Consider the following 15,086-nt stretch of genomic DNA (forward strand, 5'->3'; position numbering starts at 1 on the left):
TGCTGAAATATTGTTCCTCACACATAAATGCACATATGGTCTCACCCCAGGTTATTTATCCATCCGTCCATCGACCAGCAGTTTTTAGTATTCCCAGTTCCCGACTGGCTCTCACAGCCAGCCGAGTTCTCGCAGCTGCAGCTCCGAAACGGTGGAACAGCTTCCCCCTGCAGCTACGGCGATCTACCACAATAAGAGCATTTAACACCCAACTAAAAACAAACCTCTTCTCACTTATATCCTTTGTGCACTCCAGTATAATCACTAAAAAAAATGTTTTAATTGCCTTTTTTCCCCTAATTGTTTTATCCTTTTTTTTAAATTCTTTGTTTTTTCAAAATTTTAACTCCTTTTATTATTTTTTTTATTAAAACAGTTTAAATGACTGAATCAACAAGTGCTGCATAAATAAGCTGACTTATGTTCTAATTTTATGAACTGCAACATTTTAATTTTGTGCAGCGCATCATGTTTTTTTAAAGTCTGTATTTTGCATGTTTTTTTTTGTTTTTTTTAATTTTGTGGGCAAAGCCCAAAAATGTGATAGTACAAGATGTTCCTCTTAAATATAGAAATAAAACACAGGAGAACATTGAAATACTCGAAGCTTAAGTGTTACTTGATCTGCTCAGAGTGACATTCGTCCTGTTCTGTTTAAAAAACTAAAAATAAAAAAGAACTGAGCAACTTTTCAGTTTAGATTTGATGTCGCATTTTGAGCCCAGCGGTTTCAGATAAGCCCTGAAAGTCGCTGAAATTCAGCAGTGAGCTCTCAACTGTACACAAACACCCACTTCTTTATTTGAGGAGGCTAAAAAAAGAAGAAGAAAAAAAAAAACTGGAAGTAAAAACAAGCTGCATGTCAAACTGCATCCAGTCAGTGTCTCGAGTGGCTGTGACACAGAAGAAACGGCGCTGCGGCGGTTCCGCTTTACTGAGCTTGGCGACTGATGGCCGATGTGGCGTCAAGAGACACCTCGATGGGCCGCGTGGGACAGGAAGCACATTTCAGTCACTTCTGTGTGAAAAGAAATTTTGCACGCGTACGGTGAGCTCTGTGCATCACACAGGCAACGAGGAGGAGGAGGAGGAGCGGAGGTGGAAGCCATATAGGAAATTTTAGAAAGACCTTTAAGGTAATTAATATTCAGATTAATGCAATTCAAAACACTTAATTCTTAGTTCATGCTTAGGTCAGACTGAACTACCTCAAATTTAAGCTTCTCAAATATGATCCTCCCTGAATTCTGTATTACAATGAATTCAAGTTGAATCTTAGTTTAGCAGCTGTTTCTCAGCTATTTTGTCATCAATGCTGCAAATTTTCCTCCATTTTCATCTTTTCTTAGTATAACTGAAGCTTTTTTTTTTTTTTTAGCATTATATGTTTATTTAAATGTTCAGAACAGGAGAGCATTTCATCAACAGCAGCAAAAATGACAGAATAGTCTGACACTGTTGTGACAGTGAGACGAGGAAAATGAATACCTCTCTCACATCTGGACAGTAAATCTTGAGCTGAAGTGAGCAGGTAATTATCTCAGCTCAGTATGAGGACTGGAGACAGCCTCGGGCTAATCCTAATTATAGTTATTAATAACGACACATCCACACCAGTGTTTTCCTGTTAGCCAGTTGCAAACTGGACCGGGATCGGCCTCTCATAATCATGCTGGTACACACAGAGGTAATAATGCTGGTACTTGTATAGCGCATTTCAACTTTAATTGAGCACTGAAAGCACTTTTTACTACAACCTCTCTCTCTCTCTCTCTCTCTCTCTCTCTCTCACACACACACACACACACACTGCTGAATGCATTGGGGAAAACTTGGGTTCAGTACACCAGGATCGAACCACCGGGCCTGGAAACCTACTCTATTCCCAGCTGAAGTTATATTTTATTTGCAGCCAGCAGAGACTCCTGGAAGTTGCTGGTGCTGCAGAAGAACCAGCAGTTTATTCTTTTCCTTTTTTTGTTCAATTTCTACAAAGAACCAAAGTGTGGAAATAATGGCGTGTTTTCACGGTGGATAACGTGTCAAACGTGTTCCTAAAGAGCTTCAGGGATGCTTGTAGATGGATTCACTTCCAGTTTCCTTCTGTTTTCACTCTTTATGCTAAGCTGAGTGCCTGCTGGTTTGAGGTATATGCTCACTGCACACGCACACCTGTCAAAAACAAGGTGAATAAGCATATTCACCAACTATTCCTCCAAGTGGCAACAGGAAGCTTTGTGTTTGTGTGAGGTTTATAAGTCACAACGGTGCAAGCATTTTACAGCAATCACAGCGTGCAGTCAACACTTACTTCATGATGATAAGAATCTAAAAATACATTTATTTGACCACTTTATAGAGGTTCTCTCCAGTTCTGAGGAGGCAGTTTTTACTATTTTCTTACAGTGGGGCAAACAATGATGGGCAAAAATAAATAAATAAATAATAATCATTGCTGTCCTGAATACTTGGTTTCATTCTGCTTAAATGCAAAAAAAAAAAAAAAAAAAGTTAAGCCCAGATTAGAAATGACATTAAGTTTTTCAGTAACTTCATCACAGACTTACACATCAGCGTGCTGCTGTGCAGCAGCCTGGAGTCCTGCAGTTTGTCAAATCAAAAGCGACGGCAGCGCAGCTTTCGGTTGTGCTCGGCAACATCCGAAAGATAAAATCAACGCTCCGGATCCTCCGGCTCGACCGTCCCGGTGCCCACCTGTTGGTCACTGAGTGACAGCTCACTGGCTGCTTCCTGTCTACGCCGGTCAGAGACCTGAGGAAAGGTGTCGCTCAAAGCCCTCAAATGGAAACACTTCACATCTGCGACCTCAGGGGGGGGCAAACGGGAAACGCTGCAGAGAATCCCTGTGAACGTGACGGTGGGGTTTTTTTCACGCCGCTCCACGGGGGAAAATGCTCACTTCTTAGCCGGACGCTGCTGATGTGAGTGTCCTTGTGTTCGGGGAAACAAAAGGAGGCACTGCGGAGCACAACAAGTGCATACTTACTCTGTGTCAACACAACCAGTCACAAGTCTGCGCTTCCGCCCTATCAGCTGTGGCTGAGCAGCAGCGCGGGGCGTTGCCTGCGGTTTCCTCAGAATAATGTGACGAGGAGGGGAATTCCTGTAAGGCCCGGGTAGGGGAGGAGGGGGGAGGAGGAAGGGAGGGCCCGGCCAAACAGAGCAGGCCCGGTGACGTCACTAAAACCGGCTTTGGCACCCTCCAGGGGATCCTTCTTCTCTCGGCCTCCCTCCCTCCCTCCCTCTGTTTGTGTCGGAGGAATTTAAAGCGTCCTGCCAACTGCTGGTTGCCTAACAGCTCACTCACCGGCTGAGGAAGACTCCGAGGTGTTTACCGGAGGACTTTTTCCTTTTTTTTTTCTTTTACTTCAATCCTCACGTCTGATCTTAAACCTTCGTTTTCAGTTCCTCTTTGATGATGAGGTTGCATCTTAGCAGCTGGATACTATGTTAAAGCACATCATTCATAAACTCTCCCAAATACTGTAATTTAACTTTGCTGCTCATTGATATCAGTATGCTGAGGATGTGTTTGAGTTAAAGTGGTATTACAAGACTCTCTAAAAAGTCTTAAACTGAGCCTCTTTGTATCTTTGTTTTTAATTATTCTGTGCAGAGACTGCTTCAGCTTTTATGCACGTTTTGTTCAGGAAGAGTTTAGTGTGTATGCATATGATGACATTTAACACAGATCCTAATAAAAGATCCTCTTCAGACATAAAAAGAAAGATGCATATATTAGTGTGGGTTTCTGACATTAAAAAAGTTCAGCTGCCAAAAAAAAAAAAAAAAAAAAAAGTTCTAATATCCACCAGTATGTTGTTTGTTTTGGATACATTATGTTGCTAGAAGTTTCCAGGATGAGCCAAACACGTGAATTAAAAAGGAAATGAATCAACATCAGCGGCTTCTGGTTTCAGCTTCTCAGATGTGGTGACAAATAGAGCAGTTTTATTTATATGAAAACGCATCTTAATTAATCTAGAGATGAAGAAAATCAATTGGCCTCTAAAATTAATGTTCACGTCTGAGCACATCGAGCATTACTGAAGTTAAGTAATGGGTTCTGACTTTTTTATTCCAGTGTCATTTTAAAGTGATTGATGGTCAGTTTGCTTCCTCGGATAACAAAGTTAAATGTGATTTGCTTTCATTTGTCTGAAGTGGCCCGTCCATAAATATAGCCTCCTGTGCTTTGCCTTAAAAAACAGCAAACCACTGCTGCTCTCTAAATGGAAAATAGAGACACCCAGCAGCAATTCTGTTTTTCTTTTTAACTCCAAAATAAAAAAAAGAGACATTCAAGGCTGCGTGTGGGCGAAAAAGAAAACCAAGAGTCTGGAAGTGGCCGTGAAAACTGCAGGATCTTGTGAGGATGTTTTAAAGTCAACAACAAATTGTGCCGCTCAGTTGAAGCTCCCTAAAGGAGGCGCAGTGCTGACTGAGATAAAGCTGCAAGGTCTCAGAGAGAAACAACCTGCAGGTCGCTGTGAGAGGGCTTTTAAAGTGACCAGGGTTGATGTTTAAAGGAGGGGGTTCACCCCCGCTCAGAGCAACAAGCGCCCCCCCCCCCCAGGACGAGTGGGGCTGTTAAATGACAAAAGCATCTCCCAAAGTGACACCAGCCTGCACTGTACTGCAGGCTGGTTGGGGGGGGAAGAGGAAGCTCCCTCTGCTTTATTTTTGGATTAGTCATCATGGGGAATTCTCAGGGTTTTACAGTGTGGCTGCAAAAGAGGTTCAGAAAATCAGATAAATATTTACCCAGGCCAGAGACAATACACAGCATGACCAAGCACTTTCTGCAGTGTCATTGCCGGGGCAAAGAAGATAAATACTTCACAAGCAAAACGTCCAGGATCAACATCAGCACTGTAATTAGGCCAGCCAAAGCTGCAGCATGAAGTTGGTGTTGGCATGTTAAAAGCAAAAATAAGCAGTGACTCACTTTTGACAGCTTAGCGCACAATCTCCCCTGACCTTAAAAGTGACCTAAACGGGGATCACTCTGCCTGTGTGTGTGTGTGCGTGTGTGTGTGTGTGTGCGTGTGTGGGGAGCGGTGGAGGACACTGCGCCTCATCTCTGTGGGAACATCTGAGTTAATGACAGCTGAGCTGGTGATAATGCAGTCCAGCCTGAATGAAGTAATCCAGCTAGTAACCCCCCCCCCCCCCCCCCCCCGGTGTGTGCTGGGTGTCCATTAGGTTTAAGATGTCTACAAACATTCACACAATCAGGGTTACCGCAGTCGTTCAGCGCCACACAGTCACGAGTTCAATTGCCAAGAAGTTTCCTATCCTCGCTGCATACAAGCAGTCGCCCACGCTGACCCCTTCATACTCCGAATACCAAAGTGAAACCAATCCAAAACCGCGTGAGGAGGGCAATCGGAGGCTTTTCTTCTCTCTCTGGCTTTTCCTCCGTTCAGGGAGTTCACATCGAAACTCTTCTCTTGGCTCGGGATTTTAAGCGTGTACAGTCGCGACCGGGAATCCAGTCAGCAGAGTACAAAAACCACATTCACACATTCTCTCCGGAAACGAGTGGATTTCTGGCAAAAAGGGCGTCAACTTTATTCCAAAGAGTCAAAATCTGTTTCTGTTTCACCACATTATGGAGGAAAATAATGTATTTTACTCTCAAGGAAAACATGTCAAGCTTAAAAATAAACTACTAGTGGCTCGCAGACCACACACACACACACACACACACACACACACACACACACACACACACACACACACACACACACACACACATCATATAACCAGAGTTATATGAATATCAAATAATGAGGTCAGCTCTAAACCCTCAGATTTTTTTAAAAACTCTTGGTTCTTTGTCCAAGAAGGTGGGTATACCTAAAGCACAGAAATGCTGCTCACCTTCTGTTTAAAGCTTCTGTTTTAGGTAGGCTGTACCAAGATAAACAAGGATTATTTTAAACTGTAAATCATGCAAAGCTGCTCTAGCAGAGCTCAACATGGGGGTAACAACATGGGGGTGGAAATGCACAAAAAAGATCCTCTTGGCTCATATGTTGATAGACAGCCACAGCCAAACTTCTACTTCAAGAGGACTTTGACTATTTTGAAACTTTGCATACATTTGTTCAGAACACTTAAAACAGGATTTGACTGATTGAAACTCTCACTTGGGTGAGAACATCTTACGCGCCTGCAGTGAGGGTGATCTTTGAGGAAATTTAGGAAAAAGCTCACCATCAGAGACGCATTTATATCTCAAAGGCTTTGACGCAATCGCGTTCCCAATCAGAGGAATCGAACGCGATTCGGGCCAATAAGTTTCCTCCAGCTGGCAGCTGTTGTTCTCATATCTCTGAATCTAATCACAGTGCCATCCTCGCTGCAGGAGGAGAGACTATTACAGCCGCCAAGCCTTCTAGGAAAAGAGACAAGTCTTAATTAGATCAGGAGCTTATGAGGCTGAGGACAGTGAGAGGCAGAGAGAGCAACAAAAGCCAGGGAGTGTGTGCAGGAAACCGGGATCTGGAAATATGCAAGGTCATTGATCATGTTACAGAACGGCAGCGAGAACCTGCTCAGGCTCACCCCCCCCAATGAAAAACAAGCCCCGTCTCACAACCATCACACCCTCCTCCACCCGCTGCCTCCCACCGCTGACCTCAGGGGAGGAGCTGAGATGTTAATGAGAGCTGTTGTGATGTGGAAACATGGGGCATGTTAATGGCATGAAAATCCATTATGATTTAATTTAAACAAATCTCCTCTTGACTGTAGGATGAAGGCCGCTGTTGTTGCAGTCTGAACCCAGTGCGTGGCTGAAAGCTTTAATCAATTTGTCGATCTGCGATTGTTTAGGCTGAGTGGAAATGCCAGACATTTACAGTGTTTTGGATATTTAAAGACATCATGTTGGGCTGTGGGAACTTTCAGTGGGGAGATTTTTTTTTTTTTTTTTAAATGACATTTTATAAACTGGTAACAACTGTCAGGTTAAATATTAGATGTAGCCCAAATAATATTTAATATTTGCTCCTGTGCACAGAAAACATTTGGTGGATTCTGTTGTTGTTGTTGCTTTATATAATGATCTGCTTGTTTACCATAAATCCATTCTTTTAGGACCTTTTTCTAATCTGCTAACAGTCTATGTTTTTAAAGAAGAGCAGAAATGCCCTGTGGAGTACACAGATATAAATGTGCTTTATCCAGACGGCTGGTGGAGGTTTAGTAGGCAGAATCTGACATGTTTAATGAAACAGTTAAGGACCTTGAAGAGGCTGAGGGGGGATGAGCCCCTAAAACACTGGAGCCTGCATTTCCTGTAACGTGCATCCTCAGTTTATGGTGCAATTTCATATGAAAAAAATCTCAGATCTCAAGCCGAGATACGGCATCATCAGGGTTACCACCAGAGCCGCAGAAGACATTAGAAAATAGTTCTTAAAGGTAAAACTGCTGCTTTAAACATCAGAAATGTTCTACTGTACAGGAAGTGAGCCGTTTGATTTAAAGCCACTGATGAACACACAAGAAACCGACATGTCGCAGCACGTTTTTCTGTGATCTTTCACTGACTGCAGGCTTCTGGGGAAAGCAGCGCAAAACTATTAAATGAGAAGTCACCAGATAAGACAATGAAGCCTTCACGTGCCAAATCTTTTTAAAGAGACATTCGGTGATCAAACCCAACACAGCTGCGGTCTTTTCACGTAGCGCGAAGCGTGTTTGCGCCTTTCGGCTCGCCCGGAGAGACTGGCGGCCGGCTCTGCGGATCCCACAGGGCTTTCCTGCAGCTGCTCTGAGACTCTCGCTGGTTTCTCTGTCTGCAGATGCCGCCAGACAACCATCTGCTTTTATAGCTCATTTAGCACATACACGCTCTTGCATATACGGGATTGGTGCTGAATGTAAACACAGTGGGACACGTCTCAACAGAGGCCACAACAAACAGCCCTGTGTGTGTTACCAGTGAAGCGTCACAAATCAAGCTTTCCTTTTAAAATCTAAAAGGACAAACTGACAAACACTCAGCAGACACTTTATCGGGTTCTCTTTGCCAGTACCAGGACGCACTGCCTTAATCCTTCATGGCACTGATTCACTAAGGTGATGGAAACACCGCTCAGAGATTTTAGGCCATGTTGACGTGATAGCATCACACATGATGAGGATCTCCCATTCCACCACGTCTCAAAGGTGCTCTGCTGGATTGAGATCTATTGACTGTGGAGGCCATTTGAGTGCAGTGAACTCATTGACATGTTTGAGATGATTGGAGTTCTGCTGGAAGCAGCCATCAGACACTGTGGTCATAAAGGGATGGACATGGTCAGCAACAATACCCAGGTAGGATCCATGCCTTCATGTTTACACCAAATTCAGACCCTACCATCTGAATGTTGCAGCAGAAATCGAGACTCATGAGACCAGGCAACAGTTTTCCAATCTCCTATTGTCCAATTTTGGTGAGCCAGTGTGAACTGTGGCCTCAATTTCCTGTTCTTATCTGGAGACTGAGCAGCTGCTGTAGCCCATCTGCTTCAGGGCTCCATGCTCTTCTGCATCCTCATGCTCAGTTTGAACTTCAGCAGTTCATCTTGACCATGTCTGCACGCCAGGGGCTCAAAACAAACCAAAGAGCAGCGTCTTTTCCTTGAAAAATAAAAGCAGATTGACTAATTGGTAACAGTTTTGTCACAAACTGTGAGCAGCTTGAAATAATTAAAAAAAAAAAAAACATACTAGAAAAGTGGGAAGAATGCAAGTTAATTTTGTCCAGCAACCTCCAAAATTACAGCTTCACGCAGACAAAGAAAAACAGCAGGTCCTCAATGGCTGAACATCCATTTGACAAAAAAGGAAACCATCACATTCATGTCTGCTGATCAGCTGACTGAATAATCTCCAACATTATTTTAGGTGAACCGTCATGTTGTGACTGTGTGGATCCGATGGACACGACTGCCGCTTCTTCCTCTCTGATGTTGATATTGCTGCCCACCTCCACCTCCGCCCCATTCACTGCTTTCTGAGCGTTTCCTCTGCCATCAGCAGTAGGCAGGAGGTAATGTTACATAATCCGAGTGCGAGAGACATGGCGTTCCCTTGCTGTTTTTATTTTATCTTCCTCCTCCTCCTCGTCTCATTCTCAGTCCTCAATGTTCCCACCTTGTCCTCCCATCCTCCTTCCTGTTTTTTTTTCCCCCTGCTCACTGCCATCATCTTCTTCTTTTACTCTCTGCTTCTTGCCCCCCTCCCCTACCGTTTCTTGCCATCAGTTTCAAAACAAAGCAGGAACGTGGCGACCAGCATCGGAGACCAAACTGACAAAAACCACCAATCCCAGATATCCACTTTCCTCATCATCTAATTGATTAATCATCTGATCATGCCAGCCTCACCTACATTTGAGTTCAACACAAAAGATGCTTAATTCATAAAGAAGCTTCCAAAAAGTGTCTTTATTGAGATTGAGTCATAAAATTCAATGGCAGCCAGCAGGTTTCTCTCTAAAGCCGTTTTCAGAATTAAAGTGTCAGCAGAATGATGTCGGGACAAAGTTTGATTCAGATGAGTCCTCGCTGCTTTAACCAGCTCGGTTTAGTTTAGCCGACGGTGCTGCTTGATTGGAGTTTGCAGAAGGCCCGTTAGCTGTGCTACTCTCACATGACTGAGAATCACACTGGCTTTGTATTAGGGAGCTGGCAGGCCACACACACCCACACACACCTTCTTCAGCTAACGTCTAGAAAAGTTCAGGACTGTATGAGAAAAATAAATAAAGCAGCAAGCTGCCCGGTTTGATCCTCCTCAGTGGTTATTAGGTTTGAGAAGGTGGAACAATCATTACTGTCCTTGCGGTGGCAGATTTGGTTTTGTGTCAACCACCTATTTCCAAAAAGCCTATTAAATGTCTGTCATCAATAGTGATCATTCACATACATCCACAGAGATTTCCAGTAAGTTGTCTCCGCCAGCTAGTAGCCTAAATCCGGTGAATTTTACCCAGCAGACTTCACCCGCTGACCTTTTGGCCTCTTGCTTAAAGAGAACTGCCTCCCTCTCTGTGCTCCACATCTGCCCAGATGCTACAGCTGTACAGCATCGGCCCACTGGAAAAGCTGCACACAAGTCCTCCTCCTTGGTGGTGATTAGGTTTAGGCTCATGTGGCTAAACTCAGACTGCGTGTTCTTGAATCTAACTTGTGGCAAATGTCTAAATGCTTAAATCTGCCCTTGAGGCAGGGGAAGCTCAGCAGGGGTTCTCGGCCATAAGTCGGGGAGCACAGGTTTTGTGGTTTATGTTTGATCCTGTAGCTCCTGTACTGTGAGGGTTTTTTTTCCTAGAAAGAGTAGTGGTTTGGTTTTTTGTTCTGGGCTTGGAGTCCCTGAAAGTGTATCCACTTCCTGTTTGTTCATTTTTCATTTCTTTATCTGTATTTTTTGGGTTGTCACTTTGTAAATAAATGGCCGGTTATTTGACTGCTATTTGACATTTGTCATTCTGAAAAATGTGCATGTGAGGAAAGGTGACATGCCCACTGAAAACCAAATCGACCTGAAAACTTGATTTTACAGGCTGCTATCAGAGATGATTTACGGTTATTTTACATCCATGTGGAGCTGATGTTGTCACCTGTTATTTCTCAGTGGCCCTTTAAGTCACAGCTTCATGCAAATCATCAGTTATTTAGATAATTTACAATTTTGCAACTCTGCCAAGAGCATAAAGAGAGGCAGACAAATATAGTGAGTGACTGGGTGAGTGCAGTAAACAGGAAACCCTCTGACACCGGAGGATTAACCGCGACCCATGCCAAGTCGTGCGCTTCAAGGGGAGCTAACGAGATGATGCATGTAATAAAATTACTGCAAAAAAAGAAGAAAGAAACAGATCTGCAGGTACCAGCGCTCATAAACGCTCTGGCAACAGATATTTCTATTCTTACATGAAGCTGCTCAGCAGGGGAGGGAGAGGAGATCAGTGATGATCTCATACTGTGTGGAAGAAGAAGTCTCAGTTCAGCTTCGCTCTATCTCTGGACGAGCTGTTGCGTAACGCCTCCAGATCATCCCCGACTGCAGCTCAAGAGCTTACGGCATCCTGCAGCTCATGTAGTGCGTCAGCTGCTGCTGTCCGGCCGCCGAGGCCGAACTCGCTGCGCCCCAGATGAGCGCCGGGGTGACTGAGCTGGGTTGCTTGTGGGGATTTTTGCCGTTAACCCCGTGACTGACATTGTTGTTACTCAGTGATGGAAAACTGATAAAGTTTTGAAACTCTTTTCCAAAAAATTGAGCTGAAATGATTTGCTGCATTTATACTTTTGAGCAGTTGAAGGTTTGAACTTTTTATGTCTCATTTACACGCAGCACTTGTTGAATCTCTGAACTGTTGGAGGCAGCACCTAATCTTGAGCTCTGGGGGTTATGCTGAGCATATTCTGCTATTTTCTGGCATCACGTCAAGAAAATAACAAGCAGATTGTAAGCTAGTGGCAGCATTTTTGCAAACATCCTAATAAATGTTAAATTAATTTTCCCAACACAGCAGGACCCAAACACCCACGAAACAATGCTCAAAAACAGTCAGAGAGATGGAGGAATAATTACAAACATCAACAACAACCTGCGGTGAGATGAGAAAATGAGGAGGAAGACGCAGACAGAAACAAGCAGACAATGAAGCAGCCCACACTGAAACAAAAGCCTGCAGCGAGGAATAAAACACAAACTGATCCGCACAAAGACGAGAGCTCGCAGCGGCTGCACAATACCTGATAGGAGGGGAGAAGAGTACCAAAGAAAGTCGAGACTTTCTCAGAGAGCAGCTGGCTGCCCCCAGTTGGTTTTCCCTCCCGGAGTCAGACACGCTTACGGGGAAACACCTGACATTTCCGACCCAGACGGCAGACACTTTCCCAACCGATAACTGCTGACATTCCTCTGTGGCTCTCTCTGTCTCCCGGAGAGAAGGAGAGAAAAGAAAAGGAGAAGGCTGAATCGGCACTGCAGAGCGGAAAGCCGAGCGTCTGGCTGCCGTCTGTCCTCACACACCAACACACAGCTGTGTCTCTGCGCTTTCACTTCTGCCTGGTTTCTGCACTCTCAGTGTAGCAACCACACTTCTTTCTCCTCCCTGCCTGGCTTCGTGTTCCTTCTCCCCCCCTCCTCTCCTCTCCTCCCTCTTCGTGCTCCTTCCTTTCTTTTTTTCTTTTTCTCCTAATCCCTACTCTAAATCAGGGAAAGCCCTCACTGCCTGAGCACTGACTTCCCTGAGCTGTGTACCAGAGCGCTCTCTTCCTGTAAAAAAAAAAGAAAAACAAACAAAAAACAAAACAAAAAAAATAGCAGGATGGGCGCTCTGCACTCAGCACAGGTCCCTAATTCCCTCGTAACACTCATATACACACACAGTCAACATCAGATTATCCGCTAACCTACGTGTGGCGTTCAACCTCCCACGCCCCCGGAGAGCCTATAAATGCCATCTCTCTGTTCTGTGGATTGATCCGATCCGTGTAGGCGACTGTGGGGACTAATGAAGACGCTAATGAGAGAAGCCACTGAAACACAGATGATCTGCAGGATGTGTGATGGACAGGGTCAGCATGAACCTAACACAGCTCTGCCACCACGAAAACACACAGGGATGTCTTTTTTAGGAGCGACAAATCAGGATCAAATTTTCATTAGAATTGCAGACGTGTGAATAACATCAATCTTCTCATTGCAATGCAGTCCTCTGCTAGCAAATCTTGGGTCCTGGTATTTTTGTGGGTGTTACTTTGACACATGCAACCCACCTAAACATTGTTTCAGATCAAGCACACCTTCTGTGGACACAGCAACGGTCCCCAGAAGCAGATAAATGCACAAACTGCTCAGAAAAGGCTCGAGGAGAACTCTCTGTGGGATTCTGCAGCCAGTTTAGACCCACCGGTTAACCTAACACGCACATCTTTGGACTGCCAGAGTACCCGGAGATGCCCCACACAGGCACAGAAGTCAAGATATAATGTGGCGATTAGTCATTTTTATAAGTGCTTGTATGTATTTTCTTTTTTTGTTTTGCTTTAACTGAGACTAGCTAGATGCTAGCCCCATTTGTCACGTCTCTACATTTCAATCTTCTCCCATTAGATGAGATTAGATTAGCATCTGGTGCTTGTGGATCGTGTGGCAGAGGTCACGGTTCCCCCAAACCACCTGTGGCAGCTAACAGCAGGACCGCTGCTCCTCCACATTGAAAGGAGTCCGTTGAGATGGTTTGGGTATCTCGCTAAGATGCCTCCTGGATGTTTTGGGTATGTCCAACCAAAAGGAGACCCAGGGGCGGACACAGGACACGCTGGGCAGATTATTACAGGCAGCTATAAACCTGAGGGTTCATATTTTTCAACTAATCATTTCAGCAACGCCAAATCTGTCATTACTCACCTCCGAGAAGACGCTTCTCTCCTCTGAACACCTGTACGCGCTGCCTGAGACTCACAGTTAGTCATGCGGTGCACATGGAAAATAAAGTCTCGGTACAGTAATAAACAATACCTGGATTTTATTTCATGAGGCACACCTGCACTAAAGCCTGAGTCACACATTGATGCCCTCCAGCACCACACACAGCTTCTCGCTCCCTCTCAAAGAGTTTCACATGGCAGAAGCTTCCTTTTAATTTTCTCTTATTTAAAAAGGGTTGGGGGGGGGGGGGGCTGGATGCAGATTTGCTTAAATCATGCAGAAAGCAAGCTCTAAAAATATGACCAATCAGGCTTTTCCTCCAGCTTTTCCTGAGCGAGTGCCATAACGACGAGGAGGGAAGTCGGAGATCATTGCGGTTTAGAATTCCCCGGAGACTCTCGAACCTGAGAGGCATCAGGAGCTCAAGAAACCTCCCCTCCGCCGCCAGCATCTCTCCCCATGGCAACAGCAGCTAAAGGAAGAGACGGCCCGAGTTACGCAAGAGGAAGAAGCTTTGCCAGCAGGCAGAACCCCTTCCTCCTCCTCCTCTTCCTCCTCCTACACATATTTTCACAGCCTCATTAACCCTCCTTACATTTGTCCCAATTGCTCTCCTCACCAGACGTCTTTCTTCCTCACACTTTCACACGCTGAACTCTGGCACGCTGCCATCCACGTCGTTCCTTTTCCCATTCTCAGCCACTGCTTTGCCCCCTTTTCACCCCCCCCCCCCCTTAGTCCCTTGTGGGTGGCATTTATCTTTGTCCAAGGCTGCAGAAACACCACCGCTGGTGCTCCACGGCTGAGCGGTTTTCAATTTTTAAAAAAAAGTTAGTGCTACGGTCAACTGACCCTGATAGCTGGCTCGACAGCTTGACCCAGGTTTCTGTGGGGTTCACTACAATAAAGACCTTCTTCAAACTCACACACACCTCAGTTCAATACCTGTTCCAGTGTCATACTGACTGATATATAACAATGGCATGGAAAACAAGCAGAGACAAGACTGATCTGTTATTGCATCACATTTTTTTCAGTTCCTCACTGTGTGCACCAATAATCCCTGAAACCAAATGAAAGACACACGAGAGGCAGAAAATACGAGAATGTATAAAGCAGCAATCAATTTAAAACTCTGACACTTTTAGATTAACACATTAATTGGAGATCATTTGTCTTAGGTGATAGGTCATACATCACACACTCCCCTTCCAGTTCTGACTATATACAGGCTGTTTGTTCTCACTCACTGCCCCCCCCCACGTCCATTTTCTGTATTAAGATATACTCACGCCTAAGCCCTAACAAGTCGTCAGCCCATTAGCTTTGAAAATCCCACCATGTTCCCCCTTCAGACCCCCAGTTCATCACCGAGTCCTGCCACACTTTCACCAAGAGTTCTCATTGCCCCGAATTTCACCTCATCTCTTCTCCGGCCATTTCTTCCAATATGAGAGCGGCTACATCCACTTCACGCAAAGGGATCCCTGACAACCCAGTTAAGGTTGTGGGCCGCTGTCATCACAAAACTACCTGATATATATCCACAGCAATCTTCAAGATTGCGCTCAGTCATCAATCTGCCACCAATCCTCAGTCTGAGGCCTAGATCTATGCTT

General features: G+C 44.8%; 1 protein-coding gene across 3 annotated transcripts in view; it reads right to left on the reverse strand.

The window, feature by feature from the left end:
• Nucleotides 1-15,086, reverse strand: part of hivep1 (HIVEP zinc finger 1) — a 63,673-nt gene that overhangs the window by 22,769 nt on the left and 25,818 nt on the right. The window contains exon 1 of one of the 3 annotated variants that reach the window (XM_030740556.1): nt 2,568-2,825. The exons of the other annotated variants lie outside the window; for them this stretch is intronic. Coding sequence (XP_030596416.1) covers nt 2,568-2,571 — 4 coding nt within the window. The 5' untranslated portion in view covers nt 2,572-2,825. Of the gene's footprint in view, nt 1-2,567; nt 2,826-15,086 lie in introns of those variants that run through there. 3 annotated transcript variants of the gene reach the window in all.

The sequence above is a fragment of the Archocentrus centrarchus genome, chromosome 11 (genome assembly GCF_007364275.1).
Source record: "Archocentrus centrarchus isolate MPI-CPG fArcCen1 chromosome 11, fArcCen1, whole genome shotgun sequence".
Classification (NCBI taxonomy): domain Eukaryota; kingdom Metazoa; phylum Chordata; class Actinopteri; order Cichliformes; family Cichlidae; genus Archocentrus; species Archocentrus centrarchus.